This window comes from Mytilus edulis, chromosome 2 (assembly GCF_963676685.1).
Source record: "Mytilus edulis chromosome 2, xbMytEdul2.2, whole genome shotgun sequence".
Taxonomy (NCBI): domain Eukaryota; kingdom Metazoa; phylum Mollusca; class Bivalvia; order Mytilida; family Mytilidae; genus Mytilus; species Mytilus edulis.
This window is the reverse complement of record NC_092345.1, coordinates 47,662,232-47,682,781: the sequence shown is the minus strand read 5'-3', so window position 1 is coordinate 47,682,781 and position 20,550 is coordinate 47,662,232. Positions and strand designations below refer to the sequence as shown.

The 20,550-nt window shown below is 32.3% G+C and overlaps 1 protein-coding gene across 1 annotated transcript in view; it reads left to right on the top strand.

The window, feature by feature from the left end:
• Positions 1-20,550, top strand: part of LOC139510882 (uncharacterized) — a 103,156-nt gene that overhangs the window by 57,082 nt on the left and 25,524 nt on the right. The window contains exons 19-26 of the mRNA XM_071297425.1: positions 1,643-1,810; positions 4,067-4,364; positions 6,186-6,349; positions 13,157-13,269; positions 13,700-13,849; positions 14,969-15,138; positions 16,100-16,293; positions 18,090-18,291. Coding sequence (XP_071153526.1) covers positions 1,643-1,810; positions 4,067-4,364; positions 6,186-6,349; positions 13,157-13,269; positions 13,700-13,849; positions 14,969-15,138; positions 16,100-16,293; positions 18,090-18,291 — 1,459 coding nt within the window. The remainder of the gene's footprint in view (positions 1-1,642; positions 1,811-4,066; positions 4,365-6,185; positions 6,350-13,156; positions 13,270-13,699; positions 13,850-14,968; positions 15,139-16,099; positions 16,294-18,089; positions 18,292-20,550) is intronic.

The window sequence follows — 20,550 nt, the reverse complement described above, 5'->3', positions numbered from 1 at the left end:
GTAAACAGCAATAATGTTCAGCAAAGTAAGATCTACAAATAAGTCAACATGACCAAAGTAGTCAATTGACCCCTTAAGGAGTAATTGCTCTTTATAGTCAATTTTTGTAAATTTTTGGTAAATTTTTGTTATCCTTTACAAAAATCTTCTACTCTGAAGCTACTAAGACAAATTTAACCAAACTTGTCCACAATCATCATTAGGGTATCTAGTTTAAAAAATGTGTCCGATGACCCCGCCCAAGAACCAAGATGGCAGACATGGCTAAAAATAGTACATAGGGTAAAATGTAGTTTTGGCTCATATCTCTGAAACCCAAGCATTTAAAGAAAATTTCCTGTAGATAAAATTGTCTAATAGGTCAAGATCTATCTGCCCTGAAATTTTTAGACCAATCGGGCAACTTGTTGTTGGGCTGGTGCCCCTGAATTGATAATTTTAAGAAAATTTTGCAGCTTTTGGTTATTATCTTGAATAATATTATAAATAGAGATAAACTGTTAATAGCAATAACGTACAGCAAAGTAAGAGATACAAATAAGTCCACTTGACCAAAGTGATCAATTGACCCCTTAAGAAGTTTTTGTCCTTTATAGTCAATTTTAAACAATGTTCATAAATTTTGTAAATTTTTAACAATTTTTACAAAATATTTTGCGCTGTCACTTCTGGGCCAATTTCATTATAGATAGAGAGAATTGTAAGACGCAAGATTGTTTAATAAAGTAAGATCTACAAACACATCACCAACACCAAAACACAATTTTGTCATATATCTATCTGTGTCCATTGTTTAATATGCACATAGACCAAGGTGAGCAACACAGGCTCTTTAGAACCTCTAGTTGTCTTAACAGAAACAAATGGAGAAAAACAAACAACAGAAACTACTGATGATGGAAACAATCTGCTGCCTTCTCCTGAATTACCTCTGAAAATGACATTATTTCAGAAATTTCAATTAGACTTAAAATCCAATAAATGCACGGACTAAGCATTAGACAAAATCCGATGAGAATAACAAATATAACACCAAAACCAAATACATGAATTTGGGATAGAAGAGTACCGTGACACGTCTTATAGTAATGTGAACCCACACTCAAATATAAGAGAAAACAAACGACACAACGGAAACACAACGTTAAAATGTTACACACACACAGAAACTAACTATGATATAACAATGGCCATTTTCCTGAATTGGTACAGGACATTTTTAAAGAGAAAAATGGTGGGTTGTGCATGCCAAACCTCTCACTTTAATGGCAATGTTAAATATAACATTGAAATGACAACATAATATTACAGGACTACAATACAAATAAATATTAGGAGAACGTATTAGACAAAGACACACATGATTAATAGATAACAAAAGGCATCAGGTTTAAAATTCAATACGCCAAAAACGCACCTCGTCCACCCAAGACTCACCAGTGACGCCCAGATATAAAAGATCGAAAGTGAAAAAAAATTCAAAGTTGTACAGCACTGAAGATCAAAAGTTGAAAGAGGTTGTGTCAAATACGGCTATGTTTTTTCTGCTTGAGATAAGAACATCCTCATTATTTAGAACAATTTATGCTATTATAAAACATTGATTAAGTGTTTGTCATAATTGTAACACTATACAATGCAGGTGCCAATGCCAGTAGTTACAGTCGACCCTGTAACGGTGAATACTATTCCATATGAATTGGGTGAAGAAGATACCATGGAGTTTACTATTACTAATCACGGGTTGATCAGAGCCGACAATGTCAGATTTGCTTTTCCTTCAAACCATCCTTATCTCAAGTTCAACTTGGTATGTACTCATGAATAATAAAAAATCAGAAGATAACAATGAGACAGTAAGGTTAAACAAGTGTATAGATCTCTATTAAGTCAAAAAAGAGCAGGGGCCTTCAAATTTGCCAACACATGTTATACCCCTTATTTTATTGATTTTGAGTCATAGATGTATTCGTTCAGTGTATATTCACTTGTTTGTTATCATATGTCTTTTGATTGAGTTAAGCCATTTCAATTGATAGTTTATACTATGTCTGTTTATGTTGAGATGTTACACTATTGTTTCAGGTAAGAGTGAAGGTTGGTACATATTAAAACGTGTAGCCCTGCTGTATTTGGTGCACCTGGTCTAAGTCAGGAATATGATGTTCAGTGGTTGCCGTTTGTTGCTGTTGTTCATAACGGTTTCTCAATCATCGTTTTTTATATAGATTTTCCCGTTAGTTTTCCCGTTTGAATGGCTTTACACTTATCATTTTCGGGGCCCGTTTTAGCTTTCTGTTCTGTATGAACCAATTTGAAAGCTCCGGATTGAAGACCATACTTTGACTTATAATGGTTTAATTTCACAAATTATGACTTTGGTTTGGAGTTGTCTAATTTGCAATCATACCACATCTTCTCAAAACTATATAAACTTCAAAATGTATTTTGCAATTATTTATAATATTTATCGCAAATAAGTCAGGCAAATCAGGTTATTAACAATTTCACGTACATTGAAAGTTGATATTGGACAAGCAGTTAATATCTGTTTTGTGTTTGTAATGGCTCAGTAAAAACATAACAGACTTAATATAACTTGCTCATACGAAGGGTTTATTAGGCAAGTTTCTAAACAGAAATAAGGATTCTGTTTTAGGGTTGTATTGCTATTTGTCTGACTTGGTGGACTGTCTTTTGTGGGTAATTACGTATACTTATGAAGTGTTCTACTAATGTTTTTGAAATTAAAAAACAAAAACATGGATTTCAAATTCGATAGGTGATTGCATCTGTTGCTGTTCTTGATGAGTTATATTATATAATATGTCGTTGATTCATTAGAAAAGGGCATTTTATCTTCGTTAAATCACTAAAGATTTGATTTGATTTTTGATTTTTGGGTGTTTTAATGCCACTTTTAAGCACCGAAGGTGTCGAACTTTTAGACATTTACTCTACATTTCGTTTTTTTTTACATTTCTATCCTTGGTATAGACACACCTAATATTTTGATTCATCAGATACGAACAAACGGATTTTTTTCTAAAAACATTATGAAGATCTTAATTAATGTTCCCTTAATATGCACAACAATTCTTTGGAAATTATTAATGTTTACCAAATTTCAAGATTTCTGGAAATATACGGCATTTTCAACGGTATATTTATCAAATTAAAAAAAATCCAGGTTGACTTTTCATTTAAATGGGTTCAAACAAGCTTCATACGTAGTCAAACCTTATTACATTTTAGAAAAGAGGGGTTCGTGTACTTATTTTCTAGTTAAATCAGATGAAAGCATGAAATACAGTCGGAAAATACATTTTCCCCGATTTGCCACAGTTTGACGTCAAGAAAATAACATGTTACGTTAGCAACGTCATAACCTCCTTTATAACTGTATCATATGGCCTTCATACTAAACATCTAACTTAGATAAATCAGTTGCTGTGTCAGATGTTTAACACACTCGTCATTCTAAACTGTAAAAGTGATTAGTAAAATCGGAACAACTGAAATTCCCTAATTAGCTATTGGTAAGAGTTACTACCCTTACATGATGATTTTTGTCCAATTTTAAATATTTACCTGATATCGTAGCAACTGTTACAGATATACTGAACTATTGAACAACTAGTGTGTTCAGCAACACACAGTCTTTAAATAAATCAATATGAATGCATCGAGACAGAATTAAACCATCCAAAGTATGTTTTTATATTATCTTGAAAATTATGATTACTAGTCAGACACTGGTGTAGGACAAATTAGGATAAGAAAGACATTTTCAACTCAAGATATATATAGTCTTGATTTAAAAAAAAAAAGTATACGTTTAAACAATGTCACCTGAGCGTCACGTGCCTTTTAAGGATCAATATGCATTGTAAGTATCCTAATTATTCTCTGAATTAAAAAAAATAGACAACTCATGGTGCCTTGTTGGGAGACTTTAAATCAGGTAAACATCAGGTAATTTAAACAAATGATCAAAATTACCTAAAACATATTCTTATTAATCAAATTTACTATTTAATATAATCCGGAACACTTTTTTATTCAGACTGTTGATGAGATAGGTAGTCTTGCAGCAAACACGTCAATCAAAGTACAGGTTTTAGTGACATTACAGAAGACAAGAAGAAAAAGAAGTCTTAGTTGTTTCGTGTGTGGATTGGCTGTTTTGTGGGACTATGTATGTGGTCAAAGTAAAAAAACAGGAAAAGAGGATATAGCAGATAAAAGACAATATCCTGGGCGACCACCACTCCCTTTTTGTGCTGGTGATTGTGGTAGTGGTGGTGGTGGTGGTACTGGTGGTGATGATGATGATAATCCTGTTAATACAGGACAAGGAACCCGTTAGTATTTTTACATCGTTATTCTTTAATAGAGCTGTGAATGAAATGAGGAATGTGTCAAAGAGACAACAACCCGACGAAAGAGCAGAATACAGCCGAGGACCACCAATTGATCTTCAATTCAGCGAGACAAATCCGCACCCAGAGGCGTGCTTCATCTGGCCCCTGACAAAATTGTGTAATAGTTCCATGATAATAGCAGTCATACTAAACTCCAAAATATACTAGACATCTTAAACATGATTATATGAACAGTCATCATTTGAATAAAAAAAAATTGTAAATGACACGAAAAGCACGAAAAGTAGAGAAAGTTGCAGCTGTAAGAGTGTTTTCAAATTTCAGTATGGTAATTATTTTTGGTGCAATTGTACTCATTATTTAGTATTTTAGAAACAAATATTAGTAATGGTATCAGCATCTTTGAATACTATGTACTAACCTAGCAATAGGTGTAAGAATTTCTTAATGGTACAAATGTAGCAGCATGCTTGATATTTGAGTATTAGTACTTATATCGCTGTAATAATTTAAGTTATGGAAACGGTAAACACGAAGATTGTGAACGCCTTTTAAATTGTTATAGAAATGATAAGAACGATAGCAGCAGATAATATGACGCCTGTGTACACATCTTTTTGTAAGGATGTGAGTACCAGTAGCAGCAGGTATGATGATTGTGTAAATGTCTTGCTGCAAGAATTTGAATTATTGAAGCAGAAGGTTCGATGATTGTGTACCAATCGTGTTGTAAGACTATTTGTAATCAGATCAATAGGAAAGCTAATTGTGTACCATTTTCTTTAAAAAATATTAACTATGGTAGTGTCAGGTATGGGAATTGTGTACACACTTTGTTGTACATATCTGCGGACTGGATGTTGAATGTTGAAAACGAATGTTGAAAGTTTAAAATCGAATGTTGAAAACGAATGTTGAAAACGAATGTTGAAAGTTGTAAATCGAATGTTAAAAACGAATGTTGAATGTTGAAAACTAATGTTGAATGTTGAAAACGAATGTTGAAAGTTGAAAAGCGATTGTTGAAAATGAATGTTGAATATTGAAAACTAATGTTGAATGTTGAAAACGAATGTAGAAAGTTGAAAATCGAATGTTGAAAGTTGAAAGTCAAAGTGAAAAAAAAGTTAAACAAAAAAAGATGAATGTTGAATGTTGAAAATGAATGCAAGAATAAAAAAAAATGAATTTTGAATGCTGAATGATGAAAATTGAACCAAATGGACACACGTGTTAGAATGTGAGTAATACTATTGACAATTCAGGTAGTGTGATTGTGTATTCATTAAGTTTTCTAATTGTAATTGTAGTAATGACAATTTTTCACTCATTTTGTTGTAAGACAGGTATGATGTGTACGTGAGATGTTTAGTAATGGTACACCATTAGTTGCATGTATCGTGACTGTGCACTAATCTTGTTGTAAGAACGTGAGTAATGTACATGTGTAGTTTCGTATATGATAAGTGTGTACTCGTCTTGTTATCTGAAATTTTTTAATGTTAGTGATATGTATGGCGATGATGTACTCATCTCGTTGAACGAATGTTAGTTATGGTGGCAGCAGGTATGACGACTGTGTACAACTCGTGTTGTGTGAATGTGAGTATTGGTATCAACAGTAAGAATAATAAGGTATTTACCTTCTTAGAATTTTGTAATGGTAGGTCAGTTCTAATGATTTTTCCTCACATTGAAATAACTTTTCGTCAATTAAATACTAGTAGTGTGTTTAGTTCTATTTTATTTAGAAATATATTATAGTGTAAAACTGCAGTTTTAATTATGTTCTCATTGTAGATACAAACAGTCCTCCTAAAGGAGATCCCTCTGCATCTTCAAAAGAATATAAACCTGTGACACCTCTGTCTTGTGACTGTGTCAAAACTATCATTAAGACTTGTGTTATTGATACAATTTTTGGATGTATAAGTGGCATAATATCTGTGGGAAAATCAATTATTGTAAGTACATATTTTACTTTGAGGTTTGTTTGTTGTATTTTTTTAGGCTAAGTTTTCTCCTGTTTGATGGTTTAGAAGACACCAACAACCATTAGTAAGTTCCAGGAGGTGGCCATAAAAGTGTTTATGATACAAATCCTTTAATTTGATTCTAAGCTATGAAGTCTTCTGTCTAGAAAATGCTAGATAGGAAAACATGTTCTTTGCTAAAGATTTTTAGAACTGTGTTTTTGTCAAATTGCCAGCATGTTTGAAAAATTTAAACAACAGTTAACAACCTCTTGATGTTTATGATGCTGTTTATATAGAATTACAGATTATTAATAGTAGTTAATTCTAAAAACCTACAAATCAATGTTTGGAATTTTGCAAAAAGTAATATACTATGATAAAAAAAAATGAAAATTATTTGCTATTATTTTGTAAATCAGTATAAATGAAATTAAATATTTAGCTTTTAACGCACTACACAGACGGTAAGGTTGTCCTGCTAGAGAACGTTCTGTGCTAATGATTCGGTTCTGACTGGTACTGGTGGGTCCTGATTCGTGCTGATGGGTTTATTAACATTGTATCAAAACGGCCATAAAACAACCGTTCTGTTGCTTAATTTTTCTTTGATACGTTGTAAGTACCATGCAATAAATCTATCTACAATTTTGTTTTGCAATGTCGTGACAATTCGCTAACGAAATTGTCCTGACGACGTGCTGGTGATTATGTAAAACGGTCCTGGTTCTCTTCAACTATGTCCATGTGCTGTGCCTTTATATTTTAGTTAAAGGTGGCAAATGTTCAAGACCATGATGCAACTTGGTGGATATTTTATATGAGCAAAGTTGACCCCTTAGAGATAAGACAATATATTTATGCATATGAAATGCTGGATTATGATCCTTTTGCATGACCATTAAAATATGGTGCAAATAATCCAAAACATATTTGCAAAATATTATGTGGAATGCTTGTAAATTGACAACTTTCTATCAGAAACCATATATATAACAACGATATAAAAAAAAGACAAGACTGACATAGGTAAAAGGCTCCTAACTTTGGACAGACGCATACATGCGTCGGGTTTGAACATGTTTTTAGTAAACCAGGTTATTGGTTTCACAAACTATTCAAAACATTTACTAAATTTTATCATCGCAACTCATCTGAAACCACACAGCGGAATTTCATGAAATGTTTTTAAATAACAAGGACATACTATGTAGATGTACATATAGACAGGACAATATGATCCATTTTTTTCTAGGAGCTGTGCCCCTTTGAACTTATTTGCCCCAATATACTACTCCAACAATTTGTCATCGCAACTTCTCTGAAACTACACAAAAGAATTTTATGAAACTTTGTATAAATAATGACATACTATGCAGATGTGCATATCGACAGGAAATTACAATACAATTTTTTTCCTAGGAGTTACGCCCCATTGAACTTATTTGCCTTAATATACTACTGCAACAATTTGTCGTCGCAACTCATCTGAAACCACACAACAGAATGTCATGAAACCTGATTAGATATTAAGGACATGCTATGTAGATGTGCATATAGACCGGAAATTATGATTCAAATTTTTTTCTAGGAGTTATTCCCCTTCGAACATATTTGCCTAAATATACTACTGCAAAAAGTAAAATCACGAAAATACTGAGCTTAGAGGAAAATCAATTCGGAAAGTCAATAATCACATGGCAAAATCAAATAACAAAACGCATCAAAAACGAATGGACAAACACTGTCATATTTCTGACTAGGTACAGGCATTTTCAAATGTAGGAAATGGTGGATTAAACCTGGTTTTATAGCGCTAACCCTCTCACTTTGATGACAGGTTCATCAAATTCCGTTATATTTACAATGATGCGTTAACTAAACAGACACAATATATTTACAACGATGATAACTAAACAGACTCGATAAATAAAATAGTCAAAATATGGGTACAGCAGTCATCAGCGTGTAACAATTTTAAAAGGAACAATTTAACAGAACACAAAAACATATATCTACATACACATTCATTGATTTGCGTGTCTGACGTCAGAAAATTTTATACGTCACATATATTTGTCGTTCAATGTACATACAAACAATTTAAAATTTCACATAGGCAATGTTAGCATACAGGGTTAAAAAATCAAAAGTATGTAAGAATAAATTTCAGAAATAGACCGAGATTTAAAATAGTCCAAAAGTTATATAGAATTTATAAGAATCCACAAACAGTTAATTCCACTACGCGATTGAATAATTTTGACGTTTGTGGTTCAACGTATTTTGTAATTCATAATATAAATATATCATAATGACATAAAATAGAACAATAGCATACTGACGGGATCTTTAAAAGTAGAGAGTCACGTTATAAGAAATACTAAAAGTCGCAAATACAAAACACATTACTAAAAAATGAAAGACAATACAAAAGCATTGACGGGATATATAAGTTAACGTTAAAGCAACGTTAAACAGATATCACATAAATAAATCCAACAGTAAAAGTAATATAAATAATAGAACAAAGACAAATGAAATAACAATAAAACACGTTGTTAAGATGATAAACAACATCAGTAGGTAGAATCTATACATCAAGACCATCATGTATTATTTGTGAAGTTGATACGGAATATTTATCAACAAGGTCTTGGTACCTTCCGATGAACTTTTTTTAAGAAAAAGGACGAGACGTTCTTTGACATATCCCTGGCTCATCAACTTTCTACTCAGACACTGGTGACGTTTTACAAATGTTTGTTATCTCAACTTCTCTGAAACATCACAACAGAATTACATGAAACTTTTAAGATAATAAGGACATAATATGCTGATGTGCTTATCGACAAATGAAATTATTATTCAATTTTTTTTCTTAGAGTTATTTTATTTGTCCAGTGACAATGCGAAGACGTCCTGTATGAGAGCGCGCTAACTAAAGTTCTTTAATATGATAAATTTTCATCTGACGGAAGATGTTGCTCTTTTGTGTAATGTAAGTTACGATTATTTGAAAACGCTTATTTAACAGCCAAATAGATGCACAAAAGTAAAAGTGTGAGTCACAAATCCGATTAGATACAATTATCGGCCTAATTTTATTCTTTCCTGAACGTTTGTTTTAAATAGGACCAACTATTTACAAACATCACCAGTCCCGTGTCAGGATTCACCAGCACAGAATCAGGACATGTCTAAACTTGGAAAATGCACAATTTTAATGAATTGCGCAGTTTTTTGTAGAGTGAGTTTGGGTATAGAAAGCGTACCCAAGAACATTTTTGTTTTATTTTTTCTAGTTCTATATTTTTTTTTTAAGTTAGCACTTTTGTGTTACGCTTACGGAAACAATTCAGAGGTATATTGTTTCCCTATGCCATATTGTATGCGATGAAATGTCAAAACCATCATTTTCGCCTTTATTTACATGTTTTAATGATCAACATCACCAGTCAGGACCAAATCATCAGCATTGTAAATATAGTATACATTGTTGCTTTCGTAATTTTCATTGTATATTTACGAGTATATAAAGTAAGCTTTGTATATTTAACAGTAAAAGGAAATGTATATGACGATATAATTTTATAGTTTGGGAAGATATTAACTTTTTTTTAGGGATAAAAAATATTTCAGTTTTAACTTCATTTTGGAACAAAAAGACTGCAAACATTTATTTATTTCCCGTGTTCAATCTGATAAACCTATTACTCTGGTTATCAATACAAACTGCACAGCGTCTGAAAAGCGATATGGTACGTTAAGCACAGATTTTATTTGATAAGACTTGACATAATGTCAACAGTCTAAACCGAAAATTTGAAAATTGTAGATTTTTTTTACCTGTTAATTGGATTCTTAAATTTGACGTCAATGAACCAAACAACCAACAATCTGACATTCTGTAAGGTCAATATATAACTGAAATGGGTGTATATTTTGTAACTGATTTTGAAAAGAAATACACAATAAAAAATTTACTACTTTCTAAATTCAGTCTGAGCTATAAAAAAAGAGGGGGGGGGGGGGGCTTTATCACTTATTTTTCTCTAATCCTTAAATTAGATAATAAAACACCAACCTACCAGGCAATCTTGCATTCTGAAAGATTAAAATATAACTGAGATAGCTGTATAGTTAAAAGAAATTACAAGTAGAATTTGAACTAGAATTGCCATTGCCATTGCGAGCAATAGCGAATGTCACCCTTGTCCACCAATTGCCACTAAACGGCAGCCATTTTGAAAGTTTGCATTTATGAATGCATATAGATCATTCTATTGTTTTTAAAATTTTCATAAAATTTTCAGATCTTAATTTTTATTAATTTTTTTGTTGCTATGGCGACGGCAGCCATAACAAGAATGGAACAATAACAATATGTCACCCTACCTCCGTCAGGGTGACATAAAAAAAGATTGAACAAACTTAAAGATGACTATCTGAATTCAGTCAGAACAGTAAATTTAAGTTTTTTTAACCTAATAATAAAATCCTAAAATTTGACAGAAATTTACCAAATTACCAAACAACCTGGAATTTTGTAAGAGTTATGTATAATTCAATTAACAGTAGAGTTTTATAAAAATCCAAGTTGATTTAAAAAATTATAGAAATAATTAAAGGCAACTATCTGAAATATAATCAAAACTCTAGCTTTTTAACCTACTAATTACATCCTTTAATTTGACAGCAACTAACCAAACTACCGATTTACCTGAAATTTTGTAAGATCAATACATAATAAAGTAAGATGGACTCATTCATACTAGTAGAGACTAAATTTAAATGTAAAGACTGAGTCTAGACAGGTCGAGACTGGTTGAGACTCAGTCAAGAATGGTCGAGACAGGTCAAGCTTTGTCGAGACAGATCAAGACTGGTCGAGACAGGTCGAGATTGGTCGAGACTGAGTCGAGACTTGTTCAGACTATTTTAGGCTTTACAAATAGTATCAAGTACTGAATCAAACTTATGAAGTGCAGTTGAGACAAAATTCGAGTACAGTTAAAATGGTTAAGTACTGTTGTAATTATGTCGAGTCTTACATCATGTACAATCTGTGCTCGACCTGACTGGTCGAACACAAAATATGGTATTTTCAGACTCAGGGCAGTTTGTAGTGAACTTTAATGCATGGTTTATTAATTCCGATACATTCTGTATATTAAAGTTTGAGTTGGTAATTACATGTGTCTAACTTTTATTTTCATCTTTGTCCACAACAATTTAAGAAATTAGTTTGTAGTTGTGTCTACATCGAGTAGTATCTGACCTCATTTTCGGCTCTTGTAGCTACATTAGCTAGGTCGGGTTGATAGCCACACTGAGCTCAAATCAAATTAACTGCATCTATTTTTTTTATATACCTTTATTAAGTGAAACATATATATTTGATAATAGAATAATAATGTTCTTGAGTCTTCCACAAACCCAATTCACCTGCAATAAAGTCATGAGAATAAAAAATAGAAAAATTTATATACATTTTAATAAAAATTGATTATGATGTAAGTACTGGTATTCAATATTTATACACTAGAAGGTATCTTCGGCTGTTGCCTGCTTTTTGGTCGTTTTTTTTTTTTTCTCTTTGACACATTCCCTATTTCCATTCTCAATTCTATTAGTATTCAAACCCCGAGGAATGTGATATGAATGATATCCAGTACTGAAAATTTAGATAGGTATAAAAAAGATATTCAATATTTTAAGTTTCAAACACGAAAAAGCTATAACATATAGCATTTAGTATTGCAAACTTTGGGTGAGGAAGATTCTGTCTGTTCGACAAGATGTCAGTTTTGGTATTGTTCCGTAATTCCCAAATTAACAATAATCTTAAGCATATTAATTGAAGTAGAGTATAACTGTCTAATGAACTCTTATGTACTATACGCCCGCCAAAGAAAATGTTTTAAATTCCACCTATGATTGTCCGTTGTTTCATAAACACTTTGTACGGATTTTCAAACTAGCTTTTACCAGAGATACGGGATTTGAGTCATTTGAATTAAATCGATTTTTCACATATCGCACACCAACTCTATCCTGTATACCCGAATTTCGTACCACAAAAAAAAACATTTTCGGGATTAATAAAGAAATAAAAAGCTCTATTTTGATTTCCTTGATTTTCTGGGTTGTTTTAAAGGTTTGCGGGACTTTTAAGGATCCCATTTGAAATTCTACATGTTCTATTCAAAACTCTACGGGTATCCGCAGACATATTTTTGTTCAGAGCCATTTTTTTAGCGTCTGATTAAATTCCATCTAAATATTCTATTGTGTGTTTGTAACAACTTCGACATGCACACCATTAGGTTGTGTCATGCGCTGGTGGCACATCTTGCAAATGTAAGCATACCTGGTGTTGCAAAGGAGACTTGAAAGACCCTAAATATCTGCCTGCTTACCTTCCCAAACAAGGCTGCCAAACACTAATGACATTACATGTGGAACCATTCAAGTTTTATCTAAGAACATATCATTTTAAATATGAACTATTCTCTTGTAATCATTTACTTGCTTGCATTTTGAATTTCAAGCATGCAGGAAGTTAATTGATCATACACCAGCTTGTCAAAATTACCTTTCAATCTGATTTAATTTCAAAAGAAAGTTTACATATTATTGATTTCTTAATTAACCGGGATAAATACTTAGCAAGGTTAATAAATTGATTTTAAAACACCAAATAAGTTTGTTTGACATATGAAATATTGTAAGTTTATTTTTATTAACTCATCTGTGTCTGAATATCTTCCAAGAATACTTTTTATCTGTTTACAGGGTGAAAATAGAGGAGGAATTAGCTATAGATTAATGGATGTTAGTCTTGCACTTATTGATACATTTGTTGGATGTGTTGGCGGGGTTGTCGCAGTGCTGTACTCAGTAACTAGGTAGTATATTGTATCAAATAAACACTATTAAAAAAGTATGCGTCCATCCTCCTGACCATTCATATGTTCCTTTGGTTCTAAGTCGCACGATTCACTATTGAACCCCTACGTATACACTGAGAGCGAGGAAAATCGGTAGGAGATTCTGCCTCATCCCCTATTTATGGATTTTATTTTGAATTCCATAACAGGGTATTAGACTTGTTTACAATTCAAATATTTGAAATTTCTATTAACTAGTTATTTTATTCAGAGGTTGTTCGATGTAACCTTTTCTTATCTACAGTAAAGCATGGAACACAAAGATAAAAGTGTCTCCGTCGTTTAAATTAATTAAATCGTGCATTTAACATGAAATATGAAAATTTATTCTAAGGTATATAAACATGATAAACAAATTTCATCATTTTTATCAAAATGATTTTGACAGATGTCTAGTTGATGTTAGTTACAACTGTGGTAATGGTGGACGGCGAAGACGTGATGTTAGCAGTGAAGTTGTGAACAATCTGTTAGATGCTGCCAAGCCTGTTGATAATTTCTTTGCATTGATGCAGCAGATTTTTAATGATGAAAACATGTAAATAAAATAATTATATTTTATTAAACTAATAGCTTATTCATTTTTTGTGTTTATACCAGAAAGATCTTATGAAAACTTGTAAAGTAAAGAGATACATAGTTTTAGATGTTTTACTTACAGTCAGTAGACATGACTTAAAATAACATTAGTTCAAACAATTATGACGTCTTGAAATGCTTTTTTTTTGGGGGGGGGGACTAATATAAGATAAGCTTTGTAGAGGTTTTAACCGAAACACATAAATCACATTTTAATATTAGGTTCTACTAACCTCTTTGCTGATGGAGGGACCCATATGTTTATAGTTTGTGTGTTCACAAATAGTTTCTGTTCATTACTGCATCTATTTAAATAAAACTCCGAAGATTAAACATGATTGTTTTTTTTATTGAGTCTCCATTAAAACGTCTTCAGGACGTGTCATCTAAGATTGGTCTTAATTTGCAATAGCCACATATACAAGGGCTACCATTCTAGACATTGTTAAAACTTTTGATCTGGTTCAAAACGGTTTGTTTATTAACGTCACTAAACAGTACATGCAGGGCATATCTTACAGAGTGTAACCGAAAACTGGTTGTTCTTGCCTGCAGAATTTTCCAATCTTTTATTTCGAAATGATCAGTAGATATGTTCTGTAGATGTGATGGATAGTGATTCTGTAATCTTTTTAAAGTTTACAACCTTATTTGATTTTCAATATTTTAATTTCTATTTTGATAAACCTGTCCTTTTTATGCTTTATATATGAAGAATATTATTTTCTGCAAAATACTGCCAAACTATCGAATAATAAATACCAAAGGTGTAATCATAAGTTATAAAATGAAAAGATTGCTTAAAAGATTTTGCTCCACTACATACACTTGTTAAGTTTCAAAGTTTCCAAGTCTGTCTCCCATAATCGAAATTATATCTTTGGTATATTCTGTTTATGTTTTAAAACCTTTTGGAATTAAAAAGCTTCCATATTTGGTCTACTTATCTGTCGCTTTAACATTTCTGATGAGGCTAAAACAGCTCTCTGAAATAAGCAAATGCAGTCTGTTTTGACTTTAATTTGATTTTTCAAAACGTTTATTTGTCCAGATTGAACATCATTTGTTTAATTAATAGGTATGATGTAGATACGTCATGGTATCGAGCATTTAAACCAGTTATATCTGATGAAAGTCCATTAGGAATTCAGCTGTCACCAGAAGAGTTGAGCAAAGTACTTAGTGCTATTAACGACGAAACACAGAAGGTTACATTGCATAAATTCTTAGAAAGATGGAACAACACAGGTACCTTATTTCTCTTTTATTATGCCTTGCTCACAATATAAGAAGGAATTTTAGGAACTGTCGCTTTTCTCCATTTTTCAACCTGCCTATTTGGGTATTTGATGTTTTGCAATATGAATGGTTCCATTACAATAAGTTTATTTTCTTCTGCTGCTGTGTTTATTCAAAGCTAACTTTTAATTTCTCATGAAAAAACATTATTAAGGAAGTTTGAACTAAGTGTTAGATTTTGTTTTGCGAGTGCATTTTGTTACCTTGCTTACGTTAAAGATTTGCTGCTTGTAATTTTATCATATCTTTATAACAGTAATTAAATGTAAAATCATCGTATTATAGTAATTGATTGATTGAGCCAACATTTAATCATTATTTTTATTGTGGTCAGTTTTATTGGTGACAAAAGTATACAATATATACTAAAACAAAATGTCAAACAACTGCTGTAGCATACTGATAACATGGAGATCCAATTGTTCTCTGACGGATTTTCTGCAGTAGGTCTTATTTTGGCTCACAGTCAACTCTTATAGGATTGTAAAACTTTTAAGAGCCTAGCTCTTTTTAGAATTATTAGATAGTTGGACTATCTCATTGAATACATAACAAACAGAATATACCAGTTATTTTTTCGTTCATACTCTATCTACTTCTTCAACTATTGATTAATACTAGTAACAGGTCAATACATCATGTACATGTATCTGCAGGACGATTGCATAATCCATCGTTCCTGGTGAGGATGCATGACTTTCACTGGAATTCATATAACCAAACAAAGTACCAAATCAACCATAATAAAATAAATAATTCGAAAGACTAGCATACAGTCATATATTTAAGTTATGACATTGAATTGACTGACATGTTGTAACATTTTCCAAGATTACAAGTCAGCAAACAATATTATTTTTAAAAACCAGAGAATGCAGATGTTATTGGTACATTGTGTTATGCATTTCAGCAACAGCATGGAACGATGGGACATTAAACACATTGGCTGATACTGCTGATGTAATAAATTTTCAAACACTGGATCCAGGAGTTCAACAATATATTGATGACCATAACAACGCTAAGACAAAGGGATTTAATTCAATATTTGATGAGTATGACCATGCAACAGAAACCTACAAAACAGCCGAACAAGAAACTCTGGTATAAGCATTTTGTAATTTTGAATGAATATAGTTGAAAAATAGAACTAGAGGCTCTCAAAATCCTGTGTCGCTCACCTGATTAACTATGAAGGGCAATTACTCCTTAACGGGTTGACTGACAATTTAAGTGATGTTGACTTATTTGAAGATCTTACTTTGCTGAACATTATTGCTGCTTACAGTTTATCTCTATCTATAATAATATTTAAGATAATAACCAAAGACTTCAAAATTTCCTTAAAATTACCACATCAGGGGCAGCAACAAAACAACGTTTTTTAGGATTCGTCTGAAAATTGACGGGCAGATAGATGTTAACCTGATCAAATCTTTTATCCCATGTCCGATTTGCTCTAAATGCTTTAGTTTCAGACATACATGTATAGGCCAAACCATATTTCACCCCTCTGTGCTATTTTTAGCCATGTCGGTCATGTTTGTTGGCAGGAGGGGTCATTGGACACATCCTTCCAACTAGATACATGTACCCTAGTGATAATTGTGGCCAAGTTTGGTTAAATTTGGTCCAGTAGTTTCAGGTCAGGTAAGCTATAAATGAGAAATAGTTTTATAAATTCAAAACCTCAAACGTTAAGAAGGAGGCCGCCGAAAACTAGCATATATAGTGCATAATATGTAGATGTGCATATCATTGTGTTGGAAATTGGCAAATTAGCTAAAAAGTGCTGCAATATACTTCAACAGCAGGAACTCCATTCCAGTTTGATTGTGAGCATTTTTTGCAATACAGAAGGGACAATGAGACATAGAGTGACATTGTATCATGTTCAACCTCAGACCTGTTATATGTGATATCAATGATTATATTTTTAGAAAACTGAACAAAATCATAAAAACAAAGCTATCAACATACACGTTTCAGAATTAATATTTTCTTGATTAAAAATGAAGTACGTTTTTCAACTTTCTGCAACACTGAATATATTTATTTCAATTTATACTGCACTCGTTCTATTTGAGCAGTCAAAATGCGTTGACCGTATATTTCTATGCAATATACAGTCACTGAACTGATATCACTTTTCCTCATGAATATTTAAATAGAAATTGGTGAAATTATGTTTAATTATTCATACGACCTCTTCAACCTGTTCTTGTTTTCAATGTAAACAACGATGCGTTTAACGACTCAAACTTGTTTTTTTTTTGCAATTTTCGGGAAAACATATTTCACTTTTTAATATTTTTTTGTTTGCAACCTATAAATCATTATGATTTATGTTTATTGTTGATATTTTAGTCTGCAACGAATTCGTTCACCATTGATTGCGGTAATGATGTACATTTCATCGGGTTTTATATTTCTCCGTCTGTGTGATATGAGGCCTTTTTAAAGGGGGATTTTTCCCAATATTTAAATAAAAAAAATAACATTAACACAATAAACAACAATTGAAAATGTTTTTTTTTAGATTGCAGTATAAAGACAATAATAGTGCATTGACTTGACATATCAACGATATAAGGATTCGGCCCGAAACGGGGAAAATGCTCGGCACAGCCTCGCATTTTCCCGTTTCTAAGCCTCATCCTTATATCGTTGATATGTCAAGTCAATGCACTATTATTGTCTATGTACAAAAACACATTATTACTGATTTTTTATTAAATCGTTCAAATTAACTTTACAGGATAGTTTCTCTTTAGTGTGAAATGAATTAACATGCAATAAGCATAAAGCTTTAAGAAAACGTATATCCAGAAGTGTCAGCTATAGTCACACATTTACATAAGTCTCTTTTGTAATATCCCTATTTTTTAATGTGTTTACAGAGTGGTAGTAGTACTAGTGATTCCGTTTGTGCAAAAGTCAGAGTTAGAATTGTTCAGGACTTAGTTCTAACACGAGATGCCTTTAATGCTAGACTTGAAATGGAAAATGGAGAAACTTCTGCATTGAAGAATATCAAAGTGGAGATAAGAATTACAAAAACTTTTGGAAATGGAGAGTCCGCAAAGGATACGTTTTCAATAGGTAAAAAATTAGACTAGCACGAGTTAGCTGTTAAGGATGTTCGCTACTCTGTTAAAAAGTAACAAGCTTTTTAAAAGACTGTTATGGATTGATAGTATATAAATAAAGAAACTTTAAAATATGAAAAAAATGGAGGGTCCGTGTGCTCGTTTTCGAAATATAAGCCATTGAAAATTTGGCGGGAAATAAATCTCTTAAGATTTTTCATATATTTAACATTGGCACCTTATCTGTTTCAAAAATTATGAAAAATTAACAAGAATTTTATAAAATTTTGAAATATGGATTTTCAAGCTTTATGTAATAAAATTATTAAAAGAAAAGTAGGGGCTAGTGGGCAAATTTTTGTAAAGACAATACATGGATAAAACCGGAAGATCCGCAAATCTGGCAAAAAATCAAAAAATGGAGGAGCAAACATCCTTAATTGTTTTCATACAAGTTTTTATTTACGAACGACTAAAGCTCAACATATCATGTAAGACAAACATACTTTCTTGAATCGATACCTGCAGGATTAGGGATTCCAAAATTCCATTGTTGCCCAGTGACAGTTCCAGGACCCACATGACAGAACATATATATTGAATGGATTAGTTTTAGTTTCTTCCCCTTAATGTACATGACATTATTGTACCTGAACATTAAACAAGCAATACATTTAATTCACTTTTAATCATATACTTTGTTTCAACGATTATTCTACATTAGGCGTTATTAAAGGACAAAATTAGTTGTTAAAATAAGTAAATAAAGAGTTGATTTGTGAAGAGAAAACAGACACAACAGCCTCACTTTAATATGAGTTAATGGTTCCTTCCAATGACTCGACAACATACCGATAGTAATTTTCTGGTATGTCTCGTAGAAGGAAGGAACAACTATAGGTGAACATCATGGCAGCAGATTATTTTAACTTAGTTATGCTTTAATACATGTGCGAAAATCTGTTGTTATTCTCTTGCCCCTCATATTTGGATGATTATATCTGGCGTATTTGGAGAATTGTTATAGTAAAATCATGGTTAAAACTTAGTTCAACTTAACCATTTCTGTGTATATGTACACATTTTGTATACGTTTTGAGGTATGGACTAATGTTGAATCAGGAAAATTTCTGCTTTCCCTCGAACATGATATTTTTATGTGAAATGTCATCGATATCGTCTTAGAAGAGTTCTCATCTGCATTACAATAAGTTTTTATAATGACTCCAATCACCATCCTCCAGTTAATTAGTTGATCATATTCCGCTGTCTACTGGGTCTGTGTAATAAGCTTGTACTTGTTAAGTCTCCCAAACAAAGTTTGGAGACTTATTGTTTTTGCTCAGTTCTTATTATTTTTATTATGGCACCCTCAACGGAGTTGGGATGACATATTGTTATTCTACGTTTCTTTTTTTTCTTTTTTTTATTATTTTTCTTCCACTATTTTTGTCCGGAGCAGTTCTCAGAATAGAATGGACCAAAGTTGATGGAACTATGGTATAATGTTGACCACCAAAGTTGTCCCTCTGACTTTGGAATGGTCAAGATGGCCACCGTTACCATGGAAACAGCAAAAATGCGAAAAACATCGAAGTGTTCCAAAGTGGAAAAAACTTCACAGGAATGGTAACTGGCATGTGCTGATTTACAGTTTGACTTCGGAATTTTCAAAATGGCCGCCGTTACCATGGAAACTGCAAAAATGTCAGAAATTTCAAAAAGCTCCAAAATTTATGAAACTTTAAAAAAATGTTAATTTGCAACTGTAGATGCACTCTTTGACTAAGAAATTTTAAAAATGGCTGCTGTTACCCTGGCAATGGGGGAAGGGTGCCATCTGTTATTGCTAGCAATTACAAATCTAGTTATTCTTCCTCTTCTTCCTCTTCTTCTTCCGCCACTTTAAAAATGAAATTGTCCGCAGCATTTCTCCAAAACTACTTGTCAGATTTACTTAGGGTTTCATAAAATGTCTAGGTGAGCCATCAATCGTTCATTTGTGCATTGGGGTCTATTAAGGGGTATTCTGGGGGGCAAAGAGAAGGGAGGGGTTTACTAAAGAACCCTATGGGATTTTATTTTCTAAAATTTTCAAATAAATATAACTTGAAAACTGTAAGTGATAGATACATGCAGTCTTCAGAAATGATTAAAGGACAATAAAATAAATCACATGAAATATAGGGGGAGTCCCTGGGGGTCATCCTTACCCCCTTCAATTCGAGAATATGCTTTTAACTTGTAAACGGTCCAGATCCCCACCCCTTAA